Raw genomic sequence first — 13,913 nt, 5'->3', positions numbered from 1 at the left:
CCAGAAGGCCCTTGTGGGAGGGCCTTCAAAAAGTCCCAAGCCGTTTCTCCTGGTTTTACTGGGTGCCGGGCCAGCTTTCAGGAGGGCCGCGAGGTGTGTGCTCATGATAAGGAAAATCTTCGCAAGAGTCCCCGGGCACAGCTTGTCACCACCGTGTTTCAGGGGTTTCTGAGGTAGGGGTGTTTGTCCCCTCCCCCCCCAGGAGAACCCCTCCCCCACACGGCCTTTCTGGAAGCCAGCGGGTCTTTGATTTGGGGCCATTATTAACCGAAGGGTCCTTGTCCCCTCCCCCCCCCCCCCTTCCCCTCTTTCTATCCCCCAGCAGCATCTCTGGGCCGGAAAGTTTCACACCCCTCCCTCCTCCATCCGACTTCAGATCTCCTCTCCGCCCCGTCCTGTCAGCTTCTGATCAGCCCACGCTGCTGGAGGGGGCTGTGTGCTCTGGCGGGGCGGCCTATATTTGGGGGGCACAGGAAGGAGGGGGCTGTGAGCAATTCCCTGGGAGACCCCCGGGGGGGAGGGGCGGGCAGGGCGAAGCCGAGCAGCTGGCAACCAGATGTGGGTGGAGAGGCTGAGGAGGAAATTAATTGGTGCCAGTCGGGTGGCAGGCGGGGAAGGCAGGAACCTAGGGGGCCCAAGAGCGGTCTAGGGGCGGGCGGGAGGGGGACGGTGAATGCTGAGATGATTTCCTAACTGACAGTTAACCATGTGCTGGTGTGGGGCGGTGTGATCTGGGGAGGATGGGCCAGGAGGCTGGGAGGCTGAGATGTCTGCTGAGAGGGGCGCCATCCAAAGCGGTCAGAGCAGGCCGGAGCTGAGCCTGGGGCGGCCTCAGGCCTGAGTGTGCAGGCGGAGGGCCTTAGCCCCTGGCCTCAGCTTTCCGGAACACAAATTTGGGGAGACCTAAAGTCATTTTAGCACAGAATGGGTGGAATAGCCCCTGTGGCCGAACCTCAGGAAGCAGATATAAAGTGCCCCCCTAAGAGCAACCCTGGACACAGGAGGGGGCTGTCTGGGCTCCCCTGAGCGAGGTGTGGGGGCGCTGGGTTCCCCTGGACTCCGATGTGGGGTTCTGGGCTCCCCTGGACACGTGGGGGGTTTCAGCATCCTCCATGGCTAGGACAAGTAGCATGAGTCTCAGACTCCAGCAACCCCCATTTTCCTTCCGCTTTTTTCGCCTTTATCCTGATTCTCAGCCCACCCCCAGCCCCGGGGCTCCCCGCGTGGCCCCTGAGCTCCGCCCTCGTATTTGTAAAGGTGGGGGCGCTGCCAACCTCTGAAGGTCTGGGCAGAATCCGGAAGGGACCGGTTTTGGGGGTGAGGAGCGTGGCCGGGCCCACCCACTGCACTGGGAATTCTTGCAAATTGCTCCGCGCAGTGCACAGGGTGGGGTGGGGGCGGGGCCGGAGGGGGGCGGAGAGCGCGAGGCGGGGAAATGTGCATGTCCCGCCCTCCTGTAATGGACACCTAGGTCGCTCCAGCCCCGGTCCAGGCCAGTGACTCACTCACCCGAGCTCCCGGCCTGAGACTTCAATTTCCTGGTGGAGATCAAGTTCCCGCCCCGCTGGGCTGACAGCTAGGCCAATGCCGGTCTTCCCCCTCCCGCGGGCACCTCGCCCAAGCTCCTGGAACCGGGTAAACCGGTCTGGGTGCTGCTTCTGGGGTGGTCCGACCCGTGGCCCCGCCCTTTCCCAAGGCTGAACTGGGACGCTGTCTCTCCCCCTCCCCCTCCCCCACTCCGGCACAGAGAAGGGGGAGGGGAATCTCAGGATGGGGAACACATTAGAGCTGTCTCCTATTTGCTCTCCTTCAGGGCCTTCCTCTCTGGGCCTTAGTTTTCAGATCTGTAAAAAAATGGACGGCCCTAGCCGGTTTGGTTCAGTGGATAGAGCGTCGGCCTCCAGACTGAAGGGTTCTGGGTTCGATTCCGGTCAAGGGCATATGCCTAGGTTGCGGGCTCGGTCTCCAGGAGGGTATGTGCAGGAGGCAGCCAATCAATGATTCTCTCTCATCATTGATGTTTTTATCTCTCCCTCTCCCAGCCTCTCTGAAATCTCTCTCTCTCTCTCTCTCTCTCTCTCTCTCTCTCTCTCTCTCTCTATATATATATATATATATATATATATATATATATATATTTAAAATGGACGTTAGAAGGACCAGGACCGACCTCAAAGGAAGGTTTCAAAGGCCCCATTCATTCACAAAAACTAAGTAGTAAGCATCTGCTAGATTTGCCTCTGCCCTCTTGGAGCCTACAAGCCAGAAGAGGAGACAAACCCAGAAACAAATGTAAAACTAATTGTGATAAATACTACAACAAGAAAAGTAACTCTTGATCTAAGTGTCAAAAAATATAGGGATCTTGGATCAAAATGGGGGGCAGACAGCAAACACTTCCCTAGGTGAACAGGGAAGGGAAAAGCACTCCAGCAGAGAGCATATACAAAGGCCCAGTGGCTGGGAAGACTGTGCAAGTGTGAGGCACAAAAAGCAGGTCAGTATAGCTGGAGGGTGACGCAAGATTAGGCCGGAGATGCACTGGGCCCAGGTCCAGCAGGACAGTCATAGGGTTGTTGTCCCTCTTCAGAAGCAGGGTTTTCCTGACTCTGGGACAGTGGACAAAGTGATTCATTGTTATTTAAATAACAGAATACATCTCTCAGCTTCCCCTTCTTTTCAGCTTTCAGTCCCAGCTGGTTCTCTGACTTAAGGTTAGTCTTCCTCCTTTGGCAACAATGTGACCTTAACTTTGCTAATCTTCCTTTGTAACTAAGAAAGCTATCTGGAACCTCACACTGGCTACTGTTTCAGCAGGATCTTATGACAGTATTTCGTTTTCATTGTAACTTTTATGAACTGTTACCTTCTAAGTATGGTGAGTGATTAATTCACCATTAAGTTTTTAAAATTAGATAAATAATACTTATACAGTTGTTACACAGAACTGATAAAAATCCTGTCAACTGTCTGAAGTTTGGGAAATTCTAAGAGCCATCGGAAGCCATAGATTAAATGAGATAATAAATATTAAGCTCTTAGCATCTGCTTACCCCAGACAACATCATTCACTCATTTTGGCCTGGGGTGAGCATTCATTCATAAAACATTTGAATGGGGGTGCAGATGCTAAATAAAACATAAATATATCTTCTCAAATGGTGAGTAGTGCTCTAAGGAAGACTGAGTGGAGTGGGGTGCTATTTTAGTCAGGTAGCCAAAGAAGGCCTCCCCCAAGAGGTGACATTTCAGCAAAAACCTGAAGAAAATGAAGATGGATGGGTGGGTATCTGGGAGAAAGGCATTGCAGGCAGAAGGAACAGCAAGTGCAAAGGCCCTGGGCTAGAACATGCCTGGCCTGTTCTGCAAGCAGAAAGGAGGCTAGTGTGTTAGAAGCAGGGGAGAGCCGGGAGAGGGAAAAGATCCAGTTTGTGTTTTATAAAATCAGTGCAGCTCCTGAGTAAAATAGATTGTGGGGGTCAAGGGCGAGGAGGAAGCCACTGCCCTAATCCAGGTGAGAGGTGATGGAGCCAGGAAGATGGGAAAGGCTTGGAGTGTGAGGGAAGGAGAAAAAGTTATTCAGCCCGGCCAGAGTGGCTCAGGGGTAGATTGTTGACCTATGAACCAGGAGGTCATGGTTCAATTACAGGTCAGGGCACATGCCCAGGTTGCGGGCTCTATCCCCAATGTGGGGTGTGCAGGAGGCAGCCAATCAATGATTCTCTCTCATTATTGATGTTTCTATCTCTCCCTCCCTCTCTCTTCCTCTCTGAAATCAATAAAAAATGTATTTAAAAAAGAAAAAGTGATTCAAGGAGGAGTCCTCAATTGGAAGACTGGGAGGAAACAGCAAGAATTCTCTTTGGGCTCCTGTTCTATTTGAAATACCTTAGACCCCCACAAGGAGACTGGGGATGGATAGCTAAATTTAGGAGTCTGCATAGAGGTGGCATTTAGAGCCCAAAAACTGAATGAGGCTGCCAGGGGTGAGTGTAGACAGAGGTCCAAGGCCTGATGCAGGGATCACTGGTAACGTAGGAAGAAACCATGAGCATGGAACCTGCAGAAGAAAAAACAACAACAACAAAAAACCCAACCCAAAATCACTAGGTCTGGCCAAACCCAGGAGCTGGGAGGAGACACAGATTCTTGTTCATATTGAGCTACTGGAGGAGGAGAGAACTGTTTTTCAAACTCTCTGGGTTTAACACAGCATCTACACACACTTTTCCATACATATATATTTGTACTGTTTGTCATCCTGGCCTCTTAACAATAAAAAAAATAACAACACTGTGTGCCAGGCATTTTACTAAGCACTTTCCGTGTACTATCTTTTTTTTTTTTTTTTTAAATATATTTTATTGATTTTTTACAGAGAGGAGAGGAGAGGAGAGGGATAGAGAGTTAGAAACATCAATGAGAGAGAAACATCGATCAGCTGCCTCCTGCACACTACCCACTGGGGATGTGCCCGCAACCAAGGTACATGCCCTTGACTGGAATCAAATCCGGGACCCCTCAGTCCACAGGCCGACGCTCTATCCACTGAGCCAAACCGGCCAGGGCCCGTGTACTATCTTGATGGATCTTTACAATGAATCTAAGAGGTAGGGACTATTCCAAAATGTACAGCCAGGGAAACTGAGGCCCAGAGAGGTGAAGCAATTTACTCAAAGTTGCCCAGGAAGCAAGTGGAACTGGCTGTCTGGGCTCAGAAATCTGTGCTCCTTACCCCACAGCGTCTGCAGCCGGCCCTGTCACCCAGCAGCATGGTTGCCTGAGCGGTGGTCTGTCAGGCTCAGGCCTTTTACCTTTGGGGTGAGGAGCCATGGATGGTTCACATTCAACCAGACCAGTCCGGTCGGATGGGCACGTAGGTTGTCTCCAACCCGTGCCCCTTTCAGACAGCACTGTGCTGAACACCCTCCCGGAAACTCCTTGGGGAACCAGTGGGTCACGGGGATGGGGCATGTGTCGGTTTCGCAGCCATTGTCCAATCAGCTGCTCCCCGGAGGGCCTGTCCCAATGACTCGCGCCAAGTCACGGACTGACAGCCCCGGGCCCCGTAGATGTCGGTTATTGTGACAAGTTTTCGATGTTGCCTCTTCTGGCGGGTGACCTGTGTGTGCGGTGCCGGTCTGTCTCCCACCGTGTCCCCTCCCCGGGGCCGGCTCGGAAATGCCCGAGGCCGGGGCAGCCGGGGCGGGAGTCGCCCCACCGCTTCCCGCGGAAGGAAGGGCCGGCGGTTCCTGCGACAGGATGCGCGGCGAGGCCCCCTCCCGCGGCGCCGCCGGGGACTTCCTGGGGCCCGGCCAGATCTCCGGGGAGGTGCGCCTACGCGGGCACATTGAGCTACATTGGAGGTGCGGGGCTCCAGCCCCCCCACGTCCCACTGGGGAGTTCTGGGTGGCGCCGTCTCCCACCTTCCCCATAAAGGAATCAGGGGACCGGGGAGGATAGCTGGGGGTGGGGTGGGGGGCGGAGGGAGGCAGGGAGGGGCGTGGGAGGAGGCTGAAGGTGTGGTGGGGGCTGCTCCCCTGCCTCCTCCTCCTCCCACCTCGGGGTCAGACCCGGGGGTCACGGAAGCCCATTCTGGGGACCTCGCCTTCCGGAGGTGGGGCGGGTGCTCCCCGCGCCTCTCCCCACACCTGCGGCTCCTTTGTCCTCCCAACGGCCCTCGCGGGGCCAGCGCTGGGGGAATGATGAGGACTTTCTCCCCTGGGGTGGAGCCAAGCCAACGACAAAGGCTCCCAGGAGCACTTCCAAACCTGCAGCTCCTCCAGGGGAGCTGTTCCCAGGCGGACCCCACAGAGGAGGAAACCGAGGCTGGGCGCTCACCCCCGTCTGGGCCAAACAAATCCACAGCCAGAGACTGGAACATGGTGCCAAGAGGGGTCCCAAGTTTACCTGCTCAGCTCCCTGCCCCCCACCCCCGTGGGGCCCCCGCCAGAACGGAATCTGTGCGTCAGGTGCAGCCGGGTGGGGAGAACCTGCGTGTTCCCCAACTGCGCATGGCACGGTCCCCAGCAGCGTCCCCCCAAACCTACGTGAGCTGTGAGAGCCCTCGCTCTCCCAGACTTGCAGGGGGGACTTATTTCTTAATTTCATTCACCGATTTTACAGAGAAACACGGACCTGCTGGGACACCCATTCACGAGTGGCTTCTTGTCGGAGTCCTGACCTGGGATGGACCCCAAAACTTAGGCGTATAGTGATGACGCTCTACCCAACCGAGCCAGGGCCGTAGGGGAATTTCGAAGGAGTCAGAGCGCCAGGGCGCCCAGGCGGAAGTGGACTGGCTGGGAAGAGGGGGCCCAGCCCCTCCCGCCCACGTGGGAGCCGGTCGGGCCGGTTTCTGCGGCCCCAGGAAGCCGCCCCCAGCGCCTGACCCTTCACCCCGCCCCTCCCCCACCAGGGAAGAACACCAGACAGTCGACTTTGCAGTTAAATGGTCTTTATTTTCGTATCTGGTCTCTCTAGCAAAAGGCCAGACAGACAGAGTTAAACAGAACCCACCAGAGTAAATAGGCCCTCGAACGCACTGGCTAGAATCTCCCTCCCCAAGCGGGCCCGGTCTCAGCAGCACCTGGGCCCAGCTCGGCCTCACAGAACCGCGGGCACCCCTTCCCCCACTCGTGTGACTCAGACCGAGGTCTTCTGGGTTGATGGTCTGTGCCGGAGGGAGGGTCGCGCTTCAGACCGTGCGCACATCCCCACCTCGAACGCACCGAACGAGAAAAAAATTTAGCCTGAAAAGAGATCCGTTCCCCCTGCCCCGAAGGCGCAGGGGTGCGGGCAGAAGCGCGGGGGCTGCGCCCCAGGCGGCCCCCCTCCCAGGCCCCACACCCACGCGAGGCGACAGGAAGCGCCCCACGCCTGCCCGTGACGCAACGATGACCGCTTGCATAAGCATGTCCCCCGAGGGAAAGAGGGCGCCTGGGCGCCGCTGGGAACGAGGACACCGACTACCGCAACACCTCGAAAGGGCAGCACAGCCCCCGGTGAAAATAAAGTCCGACCCCGAGGAGTGTCAGGAACCAGACCCCCCTCACCCAGTCCCGGGGGACGGGAAGGCCACGTCCCCGTCGGTTAAGCCGGCACCTGTGGGCGCGGCCAGGCTCGGAGGAAGGCGCCCCCGCCCCGGCTCAGGTTCCTTGGCGCCGCCACTGCACACGGTGGCGACAGCTTCCCGGGCCGCCGCTCCTCTCCACCGTTTCCGCGGGCCTGCCCCGCGGGGGCGGCCTGGCTTCGGGTCTGTGTACTCGGGCCGACGCTCCGGCCCGCGCTCTGGACTCCGGCAGCGGCGCTCGGGGGCCTCAGAAGGCCACCACGGCCCGGACGAGCACGTTCAGCACGCTGTCCGCCGAGCGGCAGGCCGGCTTCGCCTCGCAGGCCGGCGGCGGCGGCGCTGTCGGGGGCGCGGAGGGGCTGCAGTTCAGGAGGCCGGAGAAGCGCCTCTGCAGGACGCGCGCCAGATTGGGGAAGGCGCCTTCCGCTTGCGCGGGAGGGGCCTGCAGGCGCTCGGGGACCTCCGCAGACTCCCCTTCCTCCGCGGCCCTCCTCTTCTAGACGGGCTTTCTTGCTCGGGACCAGTCCGGCATCTCCGCCGTCGCTGAGGCTGCTGCTCCGCCGCTTGCGGCTGACTTTGGCGGGTCTCGGGGCACAGCGGGCAGGGGTCTCCTCGGCTTTCGGCGCCTCCTGAGTGTCCATGGGCTCCGGGCAGGGCTGCTCACCGTCGGTGGACGCTGCTTCCGCTGCGGTTTGTGCTTCCCGCGGAGGGTGCAGGCGAGGGTCGGGGGAGCGGGCGACTGGCGAGGGCACCTCCGGCGGCTCGTGGGCTTCCACCTTGGCCGAGAGGTAAAGCTCCCGGGCGCTACGCATGACCAGAGACAGCTGCAGGCTCCGGTGCAGCCGCAGCCCTCCGCGCTGCATGCGCGAATGGTACATTTTCCACACCGACAGGGTCATAATGCGTTGCGCCTCCTTCTGCACCTCCATGGCGACTCGACGGTGGGGACTTCCCTGCTGAGTAGACGCACTTCGGACTGCGCGCTGGCTCACGCTTTCTCTGCTCACGCCAACCGGCGCCGAAACACCCCTAGGACGCTCTGCCCCGGCGCCCGCCACCTGGGCCCATTTGTACCCGGAGCTACGTCACCAGGACGCCCCGCCCAATCAGAGCGCTGCATCGGGCTTTCCACCGCGTTGGGGCCAGAGACTTCAGCCTTAAAGCGACAGGGTGGAATTTACCGGACAGACAAAAGGGACACTAGCCCGGACGCGGGGGAGCCTTCCCCAGGACCCTGAGCACTTGGGGTGGTCTCCTTTCTCAGCCCTCGCCGCCTCAGTGCGCCCGCGCGCAGGCCCCGGGGAGCGGGGCCGAGGGTGAGGCTCAGGGCCCACCCACGTGCTAGAGTTCGCTGGCCCCCGCAGGTCGTAGGCGGCTGGTTTTCCTTCGCTCCGGGGAATACCCGGGTTTGAGCCCGTACATCCCCCGTGGGCACAGTTCCAGGCGTTCATTAGTGTTTCTTGAACCAATAACAATGCTAACACTAACTGGTTAATACACAACTAACTGATTAATACGTGGCAGACGATGTTAAAGGCTTTCCTTTCATAAAGATCTCCTGGATCCCTCACGGACGGTACTGCTGTTGTACTTGATTTCTTCACGTGGGGAAACCGAGGCTGACGGACTAGTCCAATATTTGCTAAACGAATAAATGGGCCAACTGCAGCGAAAGGAGGCCTTCGCCTCTATAGCATCTAACCCACGCCAGCCCTCCTCACTCCCCCTGCCCGTAAGCGGAACAGGGTAAGCTGGCTGGTTCGGGGCTAAGTTGCCAGCTGCACTGGCGGCGGAAGCCTGCAGATCTGAGCGCATCCCAGGCTGCCATCTCTGCTCTCCGCACTGAACATCCTCCCGGTTTCCTTCGGCACAAGCTCCACGCAAGGTGGAGGGCCCGGCCACACGACATCCGGTTGAACTCATGGTTGCGGCCCCTAAACCACCGGGCCGCGCTCTGCCTCTGCACCCGGAGGCGCGGTTGGGGTAGGAGTTGAACACCGAGCAACGCAGAGAGAGGGCAGATAGAGAACATCGACCCTACCCTCCGCCACGCGCTGCCTCTCCTAGAAAACCTACTCCCAGTTCCTACCCTCCAAAAAGCTGCAACATTGTTTGAATGGCTCCATTCATTCGTGGTACGGGCACTTTAAGGAGAGGCTCCGCCCGCTTGACTGGAGCGCAGAGCCTTCCCGCCACAGGGTCCGCGCGACATCCAGACTAAATTTGGAAGGAATGACGTAGGGCAGGTGGCCGAGCCACTTCCGGCTGCCCATATAAGGACAGGGGCCGGGCTCTCCGTACGGGGCCATAGCCAGCTTTTTCCGGCCGGGCGTGGGCGGGGCCTGACCTCCAGACACGCCCTCTTCCTTTCCCCTCTCCGGGCTGGGGCTGTCGGGAGCCCCCGGCTTCCGGACCCGCGTCCAGTGGGGCCGAAGGGGAAGGTTTCGCTTCCTTCCCGGGAGGCCAGGAAGGCGTGACGCCCCTCCGGGAATGCCCCCTGGGCGGGTTGGGGTGATCTCAGGGCGCCCACTGACGCCATCTCCCACAAAGACCTTGCCTGCACTCGGGGCGGCCCGGCGAGGGCCCCTTTATCCCCGTCTCCCCAGTTATTTCTCCCCACAGGCCCGCTCCCAGGTATTACTGCTCCCCAATTAATGATCTCATGCACCCACGGAGGACGCTCAGGTCCCGCCTCTGCACCTGGGGGCTCAACAATCCCTAAAAGACCCCGAACAGCAACCGTCCCCATTCAGCGGCCTTTCCTGCCACACACTGCGCTGACCGGCTGAGAATGTCCCCCCACGCCGGCACCTCAGAGACCCACAATGACATGCCCAACCCAGGTACTAACGCCAAAACCCCACACAGGGACTCGGACACAGGGGCGACCCTCCGAGGACTTCTTCAGGGATCCGGCCCACCGCCCAGAGGGAGATCAGGACGTCATTCAGGCGATGGCTTCCCCGCACCCCCCAAAAAGTGCTTTCATGGCCCCACAAGGAACGCCCCTGCGTGACAGAGACTTTGAAAATTCCTCCCCAAACATTCCTGGTCTCTCCCCAGACGGAGACCCCGCACGCAGAGGACTGCTCTGCTCCGGAAACAATCCTCAGAGCCACCCCCGAACCCTCCCGCGACTCCCAGGCTCGCACCCAGTAAGACCCCATCTCCCCAGGAGCATCTCGGGGCGTCCACTAGCGGTCATTCCGCCCCATGGGGACCTCGATGTGCCCCTCCTCAGCAGGAAAAAAAGAGGAGAGTGAGTAGAACTACCCACAGAACGCCCGCACATCCGCCCGCCCGCAGGAAGGCGGGGACGACCGCCTTTCCCCCAGCCCTCCCCAAACCTGCCACTCCCGACCCCGGGCTGGGACATCTCCCCGCACAGGATGCGGGTGCAGGCTCCAGGAGCCCGTTAAAAGGGTCTACGAATCGAGCGAACCCCTTCCCCAGCCACAATCTCGTCTGATTTCTGGGAGCTTATTATTTTTTATTTAAAAAATATATGTATTTTTATTGATTTCAGAGAGGGAAAGATAGAAACATCAATGATAAGAGAGAATCATGGGTCGGCTGCCCCCTGCATGGCCCCCGCTGGGGATCAAGCCCGCAACCCAGGCATGTGCCCTTGAGGAAATTCGAACCTGGGACCCTGCAGTGCGCAGGCCGAAGCTCTATCCACTGAGCCAAACCAACTAGGGCTGAGAGCTTATTATTATTTACGTTGCTGGTAAGGGAAACTGAGGTTGCGCAGCAACAATTCAAGGGGCTGGGTCTCGAACCCCGAGACGCCGAGTTCAGACTCCAGCCTGGTCAGGCGGAACTACGGAACGGCTGGGAGCGGCGGGAGCGGCGGACGCGAAGGGCGGAGGCACGCGCACGGAAAGCCGCCTCTGCCCACAGCCAAGATGGCCGCGGCGGCGGCGGGAGCTCTGCACTTCCGGCTTTTGGGGCCTCTCTCTCTCCTCGTGGCCCGGCTCTCGATGGTGGCTTGGGTCACGTGACGGGGGCGGGGGTGGTGGCGCGTTCTCCCCCGCCGCGAGGAAACCAGCTCTCCAGGCCGGGAGGGGAGGGGGCTCAGTCTCCCACGGGGGGCGGTGACATGTCTCTCGAAGACCCGTTTTTTGTAGTCCGAGGGTGAGTGACAGCGATGGGGGCGGGCAGAGGGTGCTCGGGCCCCCGCCAGCCAGTGCCCGGATGCGGGCCGCAGCGTGCCAAGCGGTCTGGGGGTGCGCGGGTCGGGATCACCCGGTGGCCGAGTGGGAGGGGTACGCCAAATGATGGAGGGGTCCTCTGAGCTCCCCCACTCATTTGGGGGCGCAGCGGCGGGCGGCCCCCAGACGCGCCCGCTGTGCCCCTGCCCGCAGCGAGGTGCAGAAGGCGGTGAACACAGCCCGCGGGCTGTACCAGCGCTGGTGTGAGCTCCTGCAGGAGGGCGCCGCGGTCGGCCGCGAGGAGCTGGACTGGACGACCAATGAACTGCGGAATGGCCTGCGCAGCATCGAGTGGGACCTCGAAGACCTGGAGGAGACCATCGATATCCTGGAGGGTCGGAGGGTTGGAGGGCGGCCTGGGAGAGCCAGCCCATTGCGGTGGCAGGGGGATCTGGGAGGCTGGACACCGGGGAGGAGTTGAAGGCTTTGAGGCCGATGAGGGGGTTGTGTCTAGCTGTGGCCTTGACTCTTGACCCGGGGGCTACGCATAGTGGAAGCCAACCCAGGCAAGTTCAAGCTCCCAGCTGGGGACCTGCAGGAGAGAAAGGTCTTCGTGGAGCGGATGCGGGAAGCGGTCCAGGTGAGAGGAGGTTATGATGGGGTAAGGGTGGAGGTTGGGACGTCTTTACTCTCTGATGCTGTCCTCACCCCCAGGAAATGAAGGACCATATGGTCAGCCCAGCAGCCGTAGCCTTCATGGAGAGAAATAATAGAGAGGTAAGGCATCTCGACCTGACCCGAAACATTTTTCAGGGTGAGCCTCTCAGTGCGTGTTTGCTTGTTCCTGGGAGAGTGTACGTCTGTCCCCATCCTCCTTGTGTGCAGTCCTCTTGGCTGTCTACCTGCCTGCTTTCCGTGTGTGTATACCTGAGCCCTCACTGATTGTATAATACTCCCTTCTGCCTTGTCCTGGAGGTCTATACTGGTTTCCCAGGGTGGGGGTGGGGTGGGGGGTGAGTGGTGTCTGTATACCTATCCACTTTCTTTGTGTTTACTGTTTCCAGCATAATGCCTACTTTTTTTTCTCTCTGTGTATGCTCTTGACCTATCTGAGTGTGTGAACTTGGCCTCTGAGTGTATCTTATCTGCCTTGTGCATGCACACCTTCCCCCCCACCCCCATGGGTGTCCTTGCTTTGTGTGTGTGCCTGCTCATGCCTTTTGTTTGAATGCTTCCTGCTGCCTGTCTGTACTCCTTTCCCCTCTGTGTTGCATGCCCATTCTTTGTATGTTGTGACACCACCAGCCTCTCCCCCATCCCATCATAAGCCCACATGGGATCTGGGAGGGTGGGGGATCTGAGGCCCACACCAGCTTGGAGTCCTGTAGCAGTGTCTATGTCAGCCGTGGGCAAACTACGGCCCGTTTGAAATGAATAAAACTAAAAAAAAAAAAAGACCGTACCCTTTTATGTAATGATGTTTACTTTGAATTTATATTAGTTCACACAAACACTCCATCCATGCTTTTGTTCCGGCCCTCTGGTCCAGTTTAAGAACCCATTGTGGCCCTCGAGTCAAAAAGTTTGCCCACCCCTGGTCTATGTGCTTTCCTGGTGTGCTGCCTTGGGGATTAAAGTCCAGATTCTTACATACACTTGTTTATATGGTAACTAGTGGCCCGGTGCATGAATTCGTGCACATTGAAAGGAAATTAATTAGAAGAAATATTTTAATGTCGTTATTCGCCCTTCCTCTATAATAGAAGTGTCAACCAAATACACAATTGACAATGACAGATTGAAACACATACGTGCAATTGGCCCCAGTGAGAGTTTTATATGTATTGCGTATATGCGGGTCAACTTAGCCTTTTATATATATAGAATAAACTTGCTTAATTAGACCAGCTTTCTGATGTAGCTAAACTTTTCCCAGCCCAGTGAAGCACCCCAATTTCTCTTTCAGGTAATTGTCAGCAACACAGCAGTATATATCAACATGAACAGATTATTATTGTAGATCATGCAGGGAGAACAAAGGGTGAAATATTTAACTGCAGCAGTGTTTGACTATATTCTGTGCAGTGAGAAAACCTTAAGTCATTTTCAAGGTTCATCATTTCTTCTTTTCAGTCAGGTCAAGTTTCTAAGCTTTCTAAATCTTCGTTTTCCGGCTAATGAAAAGCAAATAGGATTCCACTGAGTCTCCTCTCTACCTACTCCAGGACTTCTGTGAGGATCAAATGAGATGAGGCACAGGAAAACGCTTCACAGACATTTGGTTACAGTGTAAAATGTTTCCACCTGTGTTCCTGGGCTGAAGAAACGCCAAGGAGGCTAATTGCTAGGGAGAGGGAGCTGGGTGTTGTTATGTGACATTACCTGGAGCCCACAGCCACCGTTTCAGGGCTGGGCTGGGCTGTGGGCCACATTTTGCGCCATGGGGTCTCGGCAGCGTCGGCTGCGATTTGGTGGGGTGTCACTCCAGGGTGGTGGTGGGGCCTGTGTCCCACTTGGGGGAAGCCGAGTGTTGCTTTGTGGGCACCAGGTCGAGGTGCCGTTTCTCTGTAAATGGCCAGTGCGCATCACTGTAGCTCCTGCATTGAGCTTCTGCCCCCTGGTAGTCAGTGTGCATCATAGGTACCAGTCAGATGGATACTTAGCATATTAGCCTTTTATATTTATAG

At 57.7% G+C, this 13,913-nt stretch overlaps 2 protein-coding genes across 4 annotated transcripts; one reads left to right on the top strand and one right to left on the bottom strand.

The window, feature by feature from the left end:
* Nucleotides 1–6,440: 6,440 nt before the first annotated feature.
* On the bottom strand, nucleotides 6,441–8,791 carry IER2 (immediate early response 2). Its single transcript, XM_006109846.3, is given in 2 exon segments — nucleotides 6,441–7,562; nucleotides 7,564–8,791. Coding segments are annotated over 2 exon segments (681 nt in total). The 5' UTR covers nucleotides 8,002–8,791; the 3' UTR covers nucleotides 6,441–7,319.
* A 518-nt stretch (nucleotides 8,792–9,309) lies between these two features.
* On the top strand, nucleotides 9,310–12,685 carry STX10 (syntaxin 10). 3 transcript variants are annotated; one of them, XR_002826779.1, is made up of 5 exons: nucleotides 9,310–9,915; nucleotides 10,136–10,227; nucleotides 11,440–11,609; nucleotides 11,761–11,866; nucleotides 11,941–11,964. XR_002826779.1 is itself a non-coding variant. In XM_023746130.1 (5 exons), the coding sequence occupies exons 1-5, from the start codon at nucleotides 9,898–9,900 to the stop codon at nucleotides 12,166–12,168; spliced, it is 603 nt and encodes a 200-aa protein (XP_023601898.1). In that variant the 5' UTR covers nucleotides 9,351–9,897; the 3' UTR covers nucleotides 12,169–12,685. The 3 variants fall into 3 exon arrangements, 2 of the variants coding, with proteins under 2 accessions (XP_023601898.1, XP_014302742.1); XM_023746130.1 differs by having other exon boundaries at nucleotides 9,351–9,915; nucleotides 11,772–11,866; nucleotides 11,941–12,685; XM_014447256.2 differs by lacking the exons at nucleotides 9,310–9,915; nucleotides 10,136–10,227 and adding an exon at nucleotides 10,675–11,209 and having other exon boundaries at nucleotides 11,772–11,866; nucleotides 11,941–12,685.
* The last annotated feature ends 1,228 nt before the right edge of the window (nucleotides 12,686–13,913 follow it).

Source organism: Myotis lucifugus, unplaced genomic scaffold (genome assembly GCF_000147115.1).
Source record: "Myotis lucifugus unplaced genomic scaffold, Myoluc2.0 scaffold_629, whole genome shotgun sequence".
In the NCBI taxonomy this organism is placed as follows: Eukaryota; Metazoa; Chordata; class Mammalia; order Chiroptera; family Vespertilionidae; genus Myotis; species Myotis lucifugus.
This window is presented reverse-complemented; position numbering and strand designations above follow the sequence as displayed.